The 17,138-nt window shown below is 45.3% G+C and overlaps 1 protein-coding gene across 17 annotated transcripts in view; it reads right to left on the bottom strand.

Annotated features, from left to right (window-relative positions):
• Positions 1-17,138, bottom strand: part of STXBP5 (syntaxin binding protein 5) — a 1,512,194-nt gene that overhangs the window by 237,259 nt on the left and 1,257,797 nt on the right. For all 17 annotated transcript variants that reach the window (XM_078649248.1, XM_078649254.1, XM_078649249.1 and 14 more), the window contains one exon: positions 9,849-10,088. In XM_078649248.1, the coding sequence (XP_078505374.1) occupies positions 9,849-10,088 (240 nt within the window). The remainder of the gene's footprint in view (positions 1-9,848; positions 10,089-17,138) is intronic.

The following is a 17,138-nucleotide window of genomic DNA, read 5'->3' as shown; positions in this document are numbered from 1 at the left end:
GTAGAACAAGTCGGGCCAAACACATAGGAGGCAGAGGATTAAGCTTTAGGGAAAGAGCCATGTTTTTAAGCTCTGGAGTCCATTTATCTGAGATTCAGGGGTAGCTCATTCCAGAGGCGGGCACCCGCCACATTAAATGCCCTCCCTCCCGACCTAGCACGTTTGAACCTGGGGACCGCCAGTAGGCCGGCACTAGAGGAACGAAGTTGCCTCTTGGGCTGGTACCGCATAAACGTTTTCTGCAATGAGACTGTGCCCAGCTCATGCACTGCTCTGAAAACCAGGCAGAGGGATTTAAAATGAACCCTTTCCTTAATGGGCAGCCAATGTAGCTCTCTCAGAGCCAAGATGGTGGATGAGCGTTGCGGCCTATTGAGTGCTAATTTTGCTGTTGCAGACTGTATTCTCTGGAATCCCTGAATGATGTATTGGGGGGGGGGCCAAATACAGAGAGTTACAGTAGTCCAGTCTGCTTAGCACTGTGCTTCTTACATAAGTGAACGTGACTCTGTTGGTAATAGCGGAAGTATTTTACGTAGCATGCGTATAAGGGAAAAATATACGTTGGCGGTCTTGTTTGCCTGTGACTCCATCTGAAGGTTATCATCAATCAGAACCCCCAGATTACGTACCTTATTGACCGGCACTTTCTTTCTCTTCACATGCACACCATACTTATGCTCGACTGGACTACCTGTTAGGCACGACCAAACTGAATGACTTAGTGGACGAGGCAGACATCATCCCGGCAGCACTCTTGGATCATGATGCGGTGACGGTGACTATTAGGGTGCCCCGATACAAAGACAGAAGGGGGGTTGGTGACTTCGGGAAAGCATGTTGCACAGAGAGGGGGTGAAATAACAGATTCATAAATGAATGACAGACAATTTGGAACTGAACGACTCCCCTGACACTTCCCTACCCACCTTATGGGGGGCCCTAAGCTGTGGTGCGTGGGGACCTGATAGCCATCTCTGCAGCTGAGAATAGAGAGCGTAAGGACTAGCAGGAACTTCTCACGGCTCAAGTGCTGGAGCTGGAAAAGGTGCATTACAGGACAGGCACGCCTAGGGTTTGGCGCCAACTGGCAGGGCTCGATTTGGATAGGGCCGAATACGCGGCCCTCCAACTCAAGCACTCCTACTATATCGGTGGAGACAAGACGGGGCGTATGTTGGCGAGTAAACTTAGGGTCCGCAACCAGCAGACAAAGGTCCAGTCTCTCCAGAATGCTAAAGGGGAGGTGGTAGAAAGAGACGCCGAGATTGCAAAGGCTTTTCAGGAAATTTACTCCGCCCTCTACCAGAGGGATACGCATCCAGACCCCAACATAGATTCAGACCTGCAAGGAGCAAACACGACAGCACTAACTAAGGTAAGGGCGGAAGCCTTAGAGACACCGATTTGGATAGAGGAAGTTATAGGGGCGATTTCCCAACTCAAGCTCTTGAAATCGCGGATCCGGATGGTTTTTTGGCGTGTTTTTATAAATTAATTTGCCAGCTTTTAGCCCCGGTCCTCACGCAGCTTTTCAACTCCTTCACTGGACCTGGGACAATCCCTCCTGATATGCTGGCGGCCTCTATCGTGGTGCTTCCCAAGCCTGGGAAAGATAAAACCCATTGCAGCTACTAATGCACGGTGTCACTCCTCAATATTGCCCTGAAGCTGTTGACAGGGGTTTTGGTGGCCAGGCTGGGCCCACTGTTGCCGGGCATCATCGAACCGGATCAGTCCGGATTCATTCACAACTGGCAGATTAGTGACAACATCAAACCCATTCTTCATCTTGTTGACAAAGCCCACCACAGTAATATGGACGCCCTTCTGTTGTCGGTAGATGCCGAAAATGCATTTGACAGGGTTGACTGGGATTTTCTGGATAAGACTCGAACTCACTTCGGCCGCGGAGACCGGTACAGAGCCTGGGTGGCGAGTTGTTACAGTGCACCCACAGCGGCAATTAGGGTGAATGGGATAGCGTCTAGTCCTCTTGAGATTCAGCGTGGCACGAGGCAAGGGTGCCCGCTATCACCCCTTCTCTTTGCGCTATATAGTGAACCACTGGCGCAGAAGATACAGGATAAACCTGATATTCTGGGCATCCCCTTTGGCAGGGAAAGACATTCCGTGAGCCTCTATGCAGATGATATCATTGCGACCCTAGAGACGCCGGAGGGATCGGTGCCAGCATTTTTACAGGAACTGGAGTCCTTTGAACAGGTCTCTGGTTTTAGGGTAAATATAGGGGAGTCAATGATTCCCTGGTAGGGCCAGCGAGGAGGGGATCGGGCATGGGAAGGGAACCCTATGTAGGGATTCAGGCAAAGGAATTAATGCCATATCTGGGGCTTGAACTGGCTCCGTCCATACTACAGACAGTAATGCTAAACTACTCCAAACTACTAGCTCAGGTCACGAGGGAACTACAGCACTGGAAACATTACCAGCTGTCGCTGCTGGGACGAGTCGCAACAATCAAGATGTCCATCCTTCCCAAAGCACTGTACTTCTTCCAGACGCTACTGGTTTGGCCCTCATCGGTAATTATCCACAAACTACAGCAGCGATACAGCAGTTCGTATGGGCTGGGGCGTGCCCCCGCCTGCGAAGGGAACTAAGCTATAGGCAACCGGCAGAGGGAGGACTGGGGATTCCAAATATGTTGGATTACTTTAGAGCAGCGCAATTAAGATACTTAGTAGAGTCGACCGGAGTACGAAAAGAGATGGCTGTTTCAGGACAGGGCGCTGGCGAAACTCTCTCTATGAAAAGTACCCTCCTTGAAGAAGTCAGATAGGCAACTGAATCTACGGGGCTCGCCCATAATGAACACCTTGCTGCGAGTATGGGATGGGGTGGCCACCAGACGAGGCTTGACATCCTTCCCCTCCCCATGTCTCCCTTATTTGATCATTAGGAGTTTACTCCAGGGACGGACGAAAGGGCGTTTGAGGCATGGCATGAGACGGACTGCAAAGCGTCAGGGCACATATTTGACCTGGAGGGGATACTTCCTTTTCCTGACGTACGACAAGTCTATGCCATTCTGGAATCAGAACGGTTTCAGTATCTCCAAATCCGCCACTGGCTTCTCCAAACGGAGGTACGGCCAAACGTGAGTAGGACATTGACAAACTACGAAAAGTGGCCGGTGACGAAAATTACTGACAGGAAAATGATCTCTGAATTGTATGACATGTTGCGCCCGCCAGCCCCTCCACAACCCACTGCCGGACAGAAAAGAAACGCGAGCGAACTAGGGCGGGATCTTACAGAGAAGGAGTGGGGGGACTTATATTACAGGGCCAACCATGCGGCACGCAACACCGCCAGCAGGGAATCCGCGATCAAGATAGCCAACTACTGGTACTTGACACCGCTCCGGTTGAACAAAGGGAATCCTGACTGCAGCCCGACTTGTTGGCGAGGATGCGGGAGGAAGGAACACTAGTGCACTTGCTACGGGACTGTAAGGACCTGACAGGTTACTGGACCAAGATACTAGATGATGTTGATCGACAATACGAGACCGAAATTCCACGGTTCACAGCCTATGTGGTACTGGGGCTGCCTAACCCGTTGACCTATCCTTTGAAACAGATAGGACTGGCCTTGGGGGCAGCAACTCAGCACATTTTATCACATTGGGGACACAGACACAACCGACATACATAGAGTGGTTGCATAGATTATGGTATATCTTAGGGATGGAACGGATCCATGCTTCCCTTACTAACTCCATATAGGGATTCAGAGAAATTTGGCAGCAGCTAGTGTCGGTTTTTGGCTACTGAAATGAACGAAGTAACCTGCCCGAAGTATCTTCGCCTTCTCCGACTCACGGATACAGATGAGACACACGGGGGCTCCCTGAGTGGATCCCAGGTACTCGACCCCCATATTGGCCAAAACTGAGATAGGCCCTAAGCACACCAGTTCAAGGGAGGGAGGGGTGGGGGGTCGTTAATGTTCTTTTATTTTTCTGACATTATTGAGTGGGGAAAACCTCGTGACACGCTGCAGCAGGGAACAATCTCATGGAAGTACCCTATGGACACTGGGAGGCGATACACACAGATAAACCTTGCTGAAATGTATGCCCAAGAGGGGAGGAAACAGTGATTTTTGGGTACCGGTCTAGCGGATGTATATGTCGTTGCCTTATTGCTGAATGTCAATAAAAACAAAATTAAACATGAAAACACGCAAATTAAACAACATAGACATTTATAACTTTTTAAAGTTCAAGGCTGCAAAAAAATCCAGAGGCTGGGACATGCGTTGGTATATTGACTCTTTCCCTGTCTCATTTAAATGAGGGGCCTGTTGGCTGCTGCTACATGCCGGGATATCCTGTCTCTATAAACTAGGGACTTCTGCTCTTTCCCTGGAGAGAGTGGGTCTTACACACTGTCCCTGTTTTGAGTTTTCATGGGTGATGCTGGGATGAGGGGATCCATTGGAGGTTCCGCCAGGGTCTTCACATTTGGGGGCCAGGATGCGATTCCTGAACGACAGGTACTGCGTGATTTAGGATGTATAGGGGTTTGGGGGAAGGCAGCAGGGGCTGGGGGCGGGAATTTGCTGTTTGTTTCACAGTTCTTTATGATGAATGCACCACAATGTCCCATATGTCCACATTGTCCTCCGCACTACACCCCACCGATGGTTCATGACACACGCAGCTAGTGTCACTCCTCTAGGAGATATCAATATTGTGTCCTGGAATGTACGGAGCTTGTTGAATAAGATTAAACGAGGGGCTGTACTGCACCTGGCAAAACGTTACTCAGCCGATGTCTTGCTGCTGCAAGAAACTCACATGCTAGGCAACAAGGCCCGTGTCTTTCTCGCTGTGGATATGCCACAGTGTACCACTCCGGCTTCTCCAGGGGGGCACGCGGTAAAGCCATACTTATTCATAGCAGAGTCCCATTCCCAGTTACTCAGCACTGGTCTGACCCGGGAGGCCGCTTTACGGCAGTTTCTGGCACTCTGGCTAGGGAACACATCTCAATTGGGAGCATATACGCCCCACCTCCTCACGGTCAGACATTCATTGACAGACTGACGCAACTCTGGGGGGATTTCCCTGATGGCCTGACTATCCTCCGTGGGGACTGGAATGACGTAATGCCTCCCCCGGATAGGTGGCAAGCACGACCTCTGACCACCCCTCCTCCTAGGTCTAAACGTAACATCTTGGCGCATACATTGGGTTGGGCGGACACATGGCGGGCCTTTCATCCCTCTGAGGCTGGATTTACATATGCATCATCCGTACACCCCACCCTCTCAAGTCTAGATTACATGTTCCTCCTATGTAGCTACCTTCACAGGGTGTCACATACCTCTATTCTTCCACGTGGCTTGTCCGATCACTCACCTATTCAGCTCAAACTAAGCCTGCAGACCAGTCGTCCTTCATATCGTTGGCGCACATACCCTTGGTTGCTTAGAGATACTGGGTATCAGGAGATGCTTCATCGGGCCACGGCTGATTATTTCGATTTCAACACCGGGTCCACCCAGTACCACATAATATTAAGGGAAGCCTTTAAACCTACGATTCGGGGGGCTGATAGCGGCTATCGTACTGGGTAAAAGGGGGGAGGGCTCAGACGCCGGTGCCCGTCGCAACCTGCTCCATGTCCAACAGCAGCTGCACCAGATGCTCATGGACTATGCCTAAGAAGACTGGCTGGCAACTCAGAACAGGATATATCAATGGGGCAATAAATCTACTCAGATGCTTCACAGACTATGTCATGCAATGGCCTTCCTGACACAAGTCCCCTTATTGAGGTCCCCTGCTGGCAACATGTGCGCCTCCCCGGGGGCAGTGGTGCAGGCTTTTGCCGTTTTTTTTGCTGAACGGCTTATAGACGCTTTCCTTGTAGATATCCCTCCAAAACGCCTCTCTGATGAGCAGCGAGATGTTCTCGACAAGCCCATCTCTATGGAGGAGCTGCAGGCGGCCCTCACCAATACACACCCGGGCCGTGCACTGGGACCCAACGGGTTCCCCTGCGATTTTTTGCGCCCCCATATGGGGACTGTCAGTCCCCACCTTCTTGGTGCGTTGCACCAGGCGTTGGAGCAGGAGATCTTGCCCCCGGACTGGCGCCATGCTGAAATAGTTTTTTTTCTCAAACAGGGTCACACTCCGGAGGCCCCAGGCTCATACCGCCCCATATCCCTATTAAACTTCGAGCCGAAATTACTGGGGAAGGTGTTAGCTGATCGCCTCCGCACCTGCATACTAGACCTCGTTCACCCAGACCAGTCTGGCTTTATGCCGCAACGCTCTACCAGGCATAACATAAGGCGCGCGCACAATGCTGTTGCCGAGGCCCACCGTCTGGGACGCACTGCGGCTGTCCTGCTAGCTGACATCGACAAGCCGTTCGACTCATTGAGCTGGACCTTTCTTTTAAAACTTTTGGAGGCTGTCAACCTGGGGCCCCGGTTTTGCGCATATGTTAAATTGCTGTATACAGATCTTACAGCCTCGATTTGTATGGCCGTCTACCGTTCTGCCTCCTTCCCCATCTGCAGGGGGACCAGGCAGGGTTGCCCCCTCTCTACGCTCCTTTTTGCTTTAGTGATAGAGCCATTGGCTGTGTGGATACGCTTGGATGAGGTTTATCGGGGACTGGTCTGGTCGCCTGAGTGCTCGGACCAGAAAGCACTCTATGCTGGTGACGCGTTATTCTTTCTTTCCGATCCTTTGATCACCAGGCCCGAGGGGGCTTCAGATCTTGCGGGTGTTCGGTGAAACGACAGGACTACATGCCAACCCGTCCAAGTCGATCCTTTTCCCCATATGCGGCGGACAAGGGAGTCAAACCTGGGCCTCGCAGCTGGTCATTGCGGACGAGGGGTTTAAATACCTCTGTGTCCATATCACTAGATGTCCCACCATGGCGTGGTCAAGCAACACAGCCCCCTTGCTTCCAGCGGTACGTGAGGAGACGACAGTATGGTCCCACCTTCCCTTATCCTTATCCGGCCTGCTATTTTCAAAATGGTGTCCCTGCCACGCTTGCTTTATAAGCTGCAGAATTTCCCATATCCTATGCCTCCGTCGTGGTTTCTTCAAATCAATGCGCTCCTAAATAGATTCCTCTGGGGGGGAGGGCGGTCCGGGTGGCTCTAGCAACCTGTATCCAATCCACCTACTGTGGTGGCATTGCAGCAGCGGACCTATGGGCGTATTATTGGGCGTTCCAGCTCTTAGTCATCCCTGAACGGTGGTACAACCCTCAGTCTGATCCGGCCTATGCTGTGGAGCGGCTCTTCCTGGCGGAATACCCACTATTGGATCTCTTATACAGTAACTCATCCATGGAGGCTCTTCCCCCGGCCTGCCGTACGGTAATTCAGGTCTGGAGACGTGTATCTCGATCCATGGGCTGGTGGGGTATGCTGACAGGCATGACTCCCCTTTGGCGGTGCACGCACCTCCGGCCCATCTCCACTCTAACCGGATTCTACAGATGGGATACTATAGGAATATCTACATTAGGAGATGTGATGCGTGGACCCACGCTTAAATCCTTTCAGAGGCTGCAGGAGGAGTTTGACCTACACAAGTCCCAGTTCCACAAGTAGCTTCAGCTCCGCCATGCCCTGTCCACCCTGATAAAGCACCTTAAGTCCTTACCCGAATTCCACCCACTAGAGCGCAGACTGTTAATGGGGGATTTGGGAGGACACAAAATCCGCCAACTATATCAAACTCTGACAACACACTCCAAGACAAACGTACACCGGACTAGGGCAGAGTGGGAGGCGGATTTGCCGGCCCTCACTGACGATGACTGGACTGAGGCCCTTGCCAGCCCCAGGTATGCGGCAGTCTCCTCTAGGTACAGGTTGATTCAGTTCAAGTATCTTCACAGAGTAGAATACACCCGCCTTTGGAAGATGGGGGCTATTCAGTCCCCTACTTGCCTTCGTTGTAATTCTGACGATGGGTCCTTCCTCCACATGGTCTGTAGCTGCACTGCACTACAACACTTGTGGTCGGGTGTGTTGTCCTGTCTGGGACGGGTGTTATGCTGGGACCTCCCGGGCGGATCCTCGACTAATACTTTTTCATGGCACGGAAGACATCGAGTGAAACCGATATAAGAGGCACCTTCTATTCCTAGGCCTCACCTTAGCCGAGCGCAACATTGCACAGCATTGGAAGTCTTCCTCTCCCCCCGGGGTGGCGGCTTGGAATACAGCCCTGGATAAATGTATGTTGGCTGAAGTGGCGGTGTTTCAGGCACAGGGTTGCCCGCAGAAACATAGGAAGATTTGGACCAAGTGGGCTAAATACCGGGGTATTGACCTATCCATCCTTTCACAGCCAGCGAATCCAGAACCTATTGAAAGACTAATCATCAATGACTCCCCAATCTAATGTGCTCATTGGCTGTGGCTGTGGACCTACGTTTGTGATCTTGTATGTATTTATTGTTCCATGTGGGAAGTGTGGTGCAGGGTTGGGGGAGGGGTGGGATGTTGGATTGAATGTTTCGCAGATCTTCTGGTGAGGTTCTCTCCGGTATCTTTTGCATTTACATTTCGTCATTTGTTTGTAAGTCGCTTACTGGGGTTCACCCACTGGGTGTTATAAACTCAATAAAAGTTGTTGTTAAAAAAAGTTGCAAAAAAGTTAGCCTCACAGCTCAGACCTCATCAAACTACTTACATATCTAGAAATAAAAGTGGACACAGCAGATAACATAAATGAAACTCTAAATCTTTACAATAAAAATCTAATCAACTCAATCCAAAAAAGAAGGCTGTATCTTGACCTCTTACCACTTCCTACAACTGACGTACAATGGTTGGAAACAAGAAAGAACAAAATCTCCCCAGTAATAACACAATGCAAATTATGGCACTACACAAAACATTCTCTGTGTAGGTCTCATAAACTATGAAATGCTGCAATTGCTGCGAACTTACAGGCTCACTCGACCACATGCTCTTTCAATTGTAAAATGCTCAATCCTTCTGGTAAGAAATAAAGAATTCTATCAATAAACAAATTCATACTAATAATAAACCACACCAATATAGTTTTGGGTCCATTGATCTTTACACTTACCCTAGAGTTGAACTCCCCGGACCTTTACCTCTTGGATCTCTTATCAACCATAGGAATCAACAATATAATTGTGAATAGAAATCTTATAAACAGCTATCATATCATTCTTAGTGGGAATGCTAAACCAGAAGTGCTGATAACAATGTATTTAATCAAAGCCAAAATATCCGCAGCTCGCACAGACTGTGGCATAAGATTGGAAACGTCTATGCAAAAATATAAAACTCCATGAGATAATCGTCAAAATATGAGGGAGATACCCTAACTCCATGATCTACCCATCATATAACTGTTACATATAACGTACACCACTAGTATGGCATTAAATCATGCACTAACAACCATTTCTAAAAACCAATGTGGCATTATCCTTGCCACAGTAGTATACATGTCCTTTAAACAACAACTGCGTTTACTTTGTTTCTCTACCAGTGCTCACTCTCCTTCCTTTAATCCTTATAACCCATCAACTCCTGTTTCCATATAGCTTTCCCTCCTTTTGAGTAAATTGACAACGCTCTACATCCACTAATCAGAAATTCTCAGGTGCATATAGGTATTTACCATTTCAAAATTTAGAACACATACTGTAATATTGCATGCATTGCAACCTCATGTATGTTCTAATTGATTACTTTTCTCCTTTGAAATCACAATAAAAAATGTTAAACTGTACAAGAATTTCATTTCAATAACATACATTTGTAATATTTATATCTTAAGAGACAATGCATACCACTAGGAGAAACAATAACTGGTTGGTCGAGTCTTTGCTCTCCAGCAGGTGGTAAGTTCAGCACGATGACTAAAACAGTGCCCAGTGTCGTTCCCACCCATAAGCATGGTGATGTTGATGTATCTGGTTTCCGAGTGAAAGTCTCACAGAAGTGCAGAGCTGATATCGCTTCCCTCGATTCCTTGTCAATGCTGGTTACACTGGAACTTCGCGATCGGCTGAAAGAGTTGTCTCGCACATCTGCAGAAATCGCAAATTAAGTGTGAGCACCAACAACAAAGAGAAAAGACTAATTTTTTTTCTTTTTTTAAATGAACCACTCTTTAAAATATTTCTAAACTTAAATTCAGAATCAGCTCCATAGCAGGAGGAAAATTGTTTATTGCCATTTTTGTTGCAAGTCTAGTACATATACACACTTCAATTTACAAAATGACTCAGTTCTCATTATACTCTACATATGTATGAAGTTTTACAATGTTTACATTTCTTCTATTAATGACAACAATGAAAAGTTGGCATTAGATGTGATGAGACTAGAGTTGAAATGTGTACATTGCATCACAATGTAAACATTTAAGAATTTTCTTTAAAAACCACAAAATACTCCAATATTTTATATTTTTCAAACTGTACGAGATTAGTAAGATTTCACCTCTACAGAAAATGTTTTTTAAATTAAGCTTTGTGAAACAAAAATATTCACTTAGAATAATCAAAACTTAAAATAATAACATTGGTTGGCCACCCTGGAAGGAAAAGTAATGGAGTAAATGCAAAATCTGGTCCATCAATGGATCTCAAGATATCATCAGCAATACAAAATAAGTAAATGTGCTACAATGTAAAAACTGGTGGTGCTGCACTTATGCTTAATATCAAACAAACCTATCTGTGAAGACACATAACGTTGAAAATGTTCAAACTGTTCATGGTCTTAATTTTGTATTTGAAACCAACATGATGTGCATAACACCATTATTATCTTACATCTCTTTTCCCAATCCATTCCACATTACCAACACAATAAACAGCATTTCTTTATGGGGATTGGAGAGTCCTCTAAAATGCCTCTCCAAATATCCTGACATGAACGCAGCTGTTTTAACCCCATTTTTAAAATCAAGCAGACAAGCAACATATCAAACCTGGTCTCTGTATAGTTGACATGGTCATTTCTCCCTCATTCCTCACAAGGGAGTTGCACCAATGCTCCTAAAATCACTGTTCTTTTTTTCTATCTCTTCTTCCATCTCTGCTTTGTACAGAGTTTACTTTCTCACTCCTTCTGCCATATTTGCTTTGTTACCATGTATGCATCAATGAATGTATGTAGCGTTGACATTAAGCAGGTCCCAGTGAGATAGACAGGGAAGAGGGAGTTATGTTTGGGTCGTATCCTACCTGCCAAACGACATTTCACCACTTGCACTGTACCACGTAAACAAACAACATAGAAGAGGCAGGTGGTGAAATGCCAGCGCCAATATTTTACAGAGGACTGTTAGCTGGATCTTTGACTTTATTCTTCTGTGTTACTCATTCAGATTAATCTAGTTAAGTGAATAACTGGAGCTACTTTCATTGCAATACCTTAGTTTCACTTAACATGCCAGTTTCAGTGATTCAAATTATGCATTTACCAACTCACATACGCACAAGAACAACTTCTCTACTTCAGCAATCCGCCAACACCCTGTAATGGTACCACTACACTGGCCTTTTCCTCACATGTTTCAACAGTACAATTTACATTATTCACAACATGTTGAGCTTTTCTCAACTATCCCTTACTTTCTATTCTACTGATTCCCTACAGATATAAACTTCTTTTGAGAAGTAGAAAACATTCCTCTGTGAAACGATTCTTAACATCTTGAATAATCCCCCTAAAATCTTTTGTCCACGGTATACAATTTCCTTCCACACCTACTTAAACCCCTTCCTTGAAGACAGGGTTTACAACATTTAGACAGATACTCACTCTTAGTTCAAGTCTTCTCTCTGCCCTTCTCCATCATTACAATATGTTCCCCACAGAAGTAAAGGCTTCCATTCTCTGTTTCCACATTTGGCTATGTTGCTATTTCTGACTGTATAGTAAAACTGTGCCGACAGTCTGACAAAACATATCACTTATATTGTAAGTTGTTGTTCCTGAACTTTAGGTTTGGTACCAACTGATTTTACGAAGGCGATTCACAACAGATTGGAAATCTACAACCTTAGCCAACTGCTAGTGTCTTCAGACTTCGCATGATTCTGCATTTAAAAAGATGTTTCTCCATTTCCCAAAAATACTTTATTTTAAACACTTAACTTACATCTGCCAATCAAGAGTCTGTCCTAGTCACGGCACACAGATTATCAGGGGACCCAATTAGGATCTTATATTTGCGTTGGTTAATTACACATACCTGTCCATTATAACTAAAACCTAGTTTACTCTATCCATATTGCACTACCACCCCTGTTGCACATTTCCACAAATGGATATTTTATCAAACACCTTGATAACAAATCAGGGGCCGAACCATCTATAAAGATCTTGAATGAAACATCTTCCCTTATACTTTTGCTGCCCTAAGATCATCTTCTAATTAATCCCTCCTGGGGCTTGTAACACATTACTAGACTAATTGGCTGACTTTCTAAACTCTTAGGACTCTTCAGTTGATTAAATACTGATCCTATATGCCAATCCTTCGGATGGAGTCTCCTAACTCTCAGATAGCTGTTCAGTTGACTACTGTTACCTTTTCTTTGTCCTGATAATCACTCTACTGACCCTCCTAACTTAACATAACAAATGCTACTGTCTTGACATTACCTCTCAGGAAATGTCACTATCCATCGGACATTATACTCTGACATTGGATCGATTAGATTGGTCACTACGAATATTTTACTCACCAACAGTCTCATCTCCACTATCTACCTAGAAAGGCTTTAGACCTAAAAGCTAAATATTTTCCACCAACTTTAAAGAACCTTTTTCTTCCAAATTCACTGACCTCCCTCCTCCCCCTTGTGAAGTCCTCACCAATTCAATCACATAATTTGCCTGGTCAATACTAAGAAACATGGTGCTATGTGAACTCTTAAAGTTTGGTTCTAGGCACTCTGAAGCTGGAAAGTTTGGTCTTTTATCTATAACTAAAGTATTCTTGTCCTCATCAAGTAATTTGCCAGTGATACCCCAAAGGTTGGTTAAGGTATGGCATCTCTCAATAAATCCCACCAAACGAAACAAACTAATCTCTGAAATAATTGTCACACATTTAACAAATTCGAAAAACTCTTCTCTGCTATGGAAAACATCGTCCAACTGAATCGTGTGCAAACTAGGTAGGATTTTCAGCATGCAGGAAAGACATTTCCTCTTTGTATGTCCCAACCCCACACTCACTGTTTGTCTTTTTAATCTTTTCCCATTCTGGAGAGTGAAGGCTGGAGCCCACTAATAAAAATGTCAATTTACAAACATTACGCCTCGACAATGAAATTGCTTCTTCATAGGCACAAAACTGTGGTGACAATCTGAAAAGCGCATCATGTAAATTCTTCCCAGTCTTCACAGTAATCTTATTTACCGATTATGTTTTTTTCACACTTTAGCCAATTCTGCATCTAAGCTGGACACTCCTAGATTTCGCCTTACACTTCTGACACTAAGAACAATGTGTATATTCGTAGGCAGTTTCTGTCAATTTTTCCACTCTAAGAGACTGGATGCTTCAGAGCGGTTTTAAACGTTAGGATTCTAAAGCATAAGAATAATTGTTTTTTCTAAAATCTTAATCAAATCTTTCTCAAATTCCGACACCTCTTAGCTTTGTGGACAGCATATAATCTCCACTAAGACAGTCAAAATATTAGGCATCTTCCTGAAAGGAAGCTTATTTAAGAACTTCAAAAACTAGTGTGTCAATGTCTTATTCCACTTACTTCGAGTGAATTACTTACTCCTCATTAGTCAACCTAATCTTCATTGTACTGCACTCATCTCCTTGATAATGTCTTGTTATAACTTATTTTATAGATATTTTTTAAAGCTCGATGTATGCTAATGTTTTTTTAAGAGCTAAACAGTACATGGTCAAAAGCTAGAGAACCAAGAGAAAAATTTTGGGAGCTAACAGAGTCAATGATCAAAAAGCCAAGTCTTTAAAGGACGCCTAAAGCAAAGCAAGTGAGGTGCCAAAAAAATAACTCCTCGAAGGGTATTCTAATGCCTCACAGCGGCAATTGAGAATGCACTCCCGAAGGAGACTGTGTGAGCTTTGGAAATATCAACCAGCAAAAGTGGCTGATCAGAGATTTCATAACAGAAATGTTTTTGATAAGATGGGCCGAAAGGCACATAAGACTATTTTGCTTATAAAAGTAATTGTTTTAAAATGATCTAATTCTAAATGGCAGACAATGCATGGATCTCAACACAGACACAAAATGGGCACGTCTAGGGATGGTGTATAGAATATCAAGTGTGTTGCCGCATTCCTTTCCAACTGCTACAAAGATAACATTTACATCATCCAGTCTGGATAATGCTAGTTTACTGCAAGAATGTGAAGGGTGGATGGAATAAATATAAAATATTTCATACTATCGGCAGCTACAAGAAGCAAGTCTCAGTGACTCAGGTTACATGGGCTTCTAAGAAAAGAGTATTGTCTACATAGACTCCTGAGTATATTCCTGTACTGCAAACTACTTTATAGGGATTAAGAGCAAGGGCCATGGTCTCCAGCCACCAAGATACATCCCAATTAGTAGGGGGAAGGAAGGGAGAAGTGAAATCTCAGTTTTTTAACACTTTCAACACAAATCATTCACTGATTGATGAAAGCCCCCACTCACCAACCTAGTTGGTGACATGCTTCATCATCGGGCCCCACCAGGAAGGCGAATGCCCTCCTGGTGTGCTTCAATACCAGAATTACTGTTAAGCGGGTTTGTGTGATTGTGTTGTGGTTTAAAAATGTCTAGATTGTGTCCAAAAATAATTTTATTAGTTGGCCAATCAGACACGAATAAAAACAAAGTAAGAGATGTACCATGCACAGTGGGATATAGCTGATTAATCTATCCAGCTCATACATCCCTTACTTTGTTTTTATTTGTGCCTGATTGGCCAACTAATAAAATTATTTTTGGAAATATATGGAAAGATATATGGCGCGAGAGATAGCAATACGAATGCACTTTCGCTTGATTCAGCTTCGTCTTTTGCATCGCTCCTATTACTCCTCAACACTGCTGCATAAGATTGGCAGGGCACTTTCACCGCAGTGCATCCGAGGTTGCCAGAATGAGGGCACGTTCTTCCATATCCCGTGGGAATGTCCTAAGATAGCACAATATTGGCGCAGTGTCACAGGGATAATGGCCAAAGTAGTAGGTGCTGAAGTGCCGCTAGACGCAAAATGGCTTCTGCTTATAATTAGGGGGGAGGTGGTCTGGCCCAAATATGTCACCATATGGCTTGTGCTGGTGGCGGAGATTGTGAAACGCAATATTGCTAAGGGATGGGGGCGCCGCATCCCCCTTCAGTGGCAGCCTGGGAGAGAGATATCGACTGGTGCCAGAGAGCAGAAGAAAAGGTATATAGGAGCAGTGGTTGTATTAGGAAATTGGAAAAGGTGTGGGCCCCATGGCGTGCTTACAGGGGAGTGCTGGAAAGCCAAGTGGACATGAGTGGCCCCAGACGTGTAAAGAATAGTACCCAGTTAATGAGGCTCCTTTAAATTTGGCAAACAAAGTGTTATCTCATCCCGTCAAGTGTCTGCCTAACCTATGTAAGGAAATCTCCAATGTGCATGTTTTTTTAAAATGTTAATATGCTGTCTACTGAGCGTGTTCAATAAAAAGAGACAAAAAAAATAGAGATATATGGGGGTGGAGTGGTTGAAGACCTGAAAATAAATTGCACCTAGAAATGAAGACTTAGCAATACAAATCCCTTAATAATCTTTGAAGAGGAGTAGCTTTTTGATCGTAATTACTGGTGAGGTTGGATTTAATTTCACTATTTCAGAAATGCCACTTTTAGAAAGTGGACATTTCTCTGCACTTACAGTTCTGTGGGCCGGACAGCCTGTCTCAAATACACATCTGGGCTGGTTGACAATTTACATTTGTGCATTCCCTCTAGACATCCGCAACACAGGACATTCAACTACATCTGCATTCATGTGCATACTGATGGGTCTTCCTGGGGGCAAGAGGAAGGGGAGACGGTAACACTTCACATGAATAGTTAGTGAACTGTCCCCATATAAAGGGCTGATTAACCCTCCATCGTTAGGCTGGCAGACAGGACTGGGCTGAAAGGGAACCTGTGCACTGCAGGGAATTCTTTTGAAGTCACTCCCTCCTCAAAGGCACTTTGGGGTACAAGTACTGGGTCTTTGATCCCCCTCTAATAGAAACTTCATTTGACCTGTAAGCTGACACTGCAGGCTCTACATCTGCATATTGCCAGAAGGATTGCTGTGCTGCAAGAGGGGACTGCCACTTAGCTAACTGCTCTGCTAAGTTGGCCTACTGCTTGCTGTGCTGTAGAAGGGACTGCCTCTTTGCGATCTGCCCTGCTGTGACACGTTGCCGGGGTAAACAGGGTTGAGTCCAAGAGTGCGATTTTCGCCAGCCGCCGACGTCGCACCGTTGTGACCCAGATCAGCCGATGATGCAGGCCCGCCGACAACTGAAATGAAAGGCACTGTACTAAGGAGTCGGATCCCCAAGGTTCCAGTCACCGACCAGCACGTTCAATTTTCTTGAATTTCTACGGTCCCAAAGGGCCATTATAATAACAAACATCTGGTGCTGTTTTGCACACTGCTTTGCCCCGCAACGATGAGGATGTAAAACTTCTCAGTAACCACACTATGGCTACTAGCACGGGGTTTAACTAAATGCACGCAAAATGGTTTTTTTTTATTTAGCACTGTGATTACCGTGGGCATTTAATGTGATAACTTGAAAAGTATACATTGTATTTTTGTCATTTTGGTCTTCTTTTGTTTATAATATGATAACCTATTTTTAGAAACATGTGCGGAGTCTTTTTGTGGTATATGTATTGTGATACTGTGTGTGTGTGTGTGTTGCACAAATACTTGACACATTTCGTCTTTAGATAAGCCTGACGGCTCTCTGCCAAGCTACCAGAGGGGAAGCACAGGTGTTTTTGATTGTGTATCTAGCTTACGCTTACTAGAGTTGTGAGTTCTGCCTGGCCTGGGTGTATACCTTAGCTGAACAGAAACCCCATTTCTCACATTG

The sequence above is a fragment of the Lissotriton helveticus genome, chromosome 6 (genome assembly GCF_964261635.1).
Source record: "Lissotriton helveticus chromosome 6, aLisHel1.1, whole genome shotgun sequence".
In the NCBI taxonomy this organism is placed as follows: Eukaryota; Metazoa; Chordata; class Amphibia; order Caudata; family Salamandridae; genus Lissotriton; species Lissotriton helveticus.
This window is presented reverse-complemented; position numbering and strand designations above follow the sequence as displayed.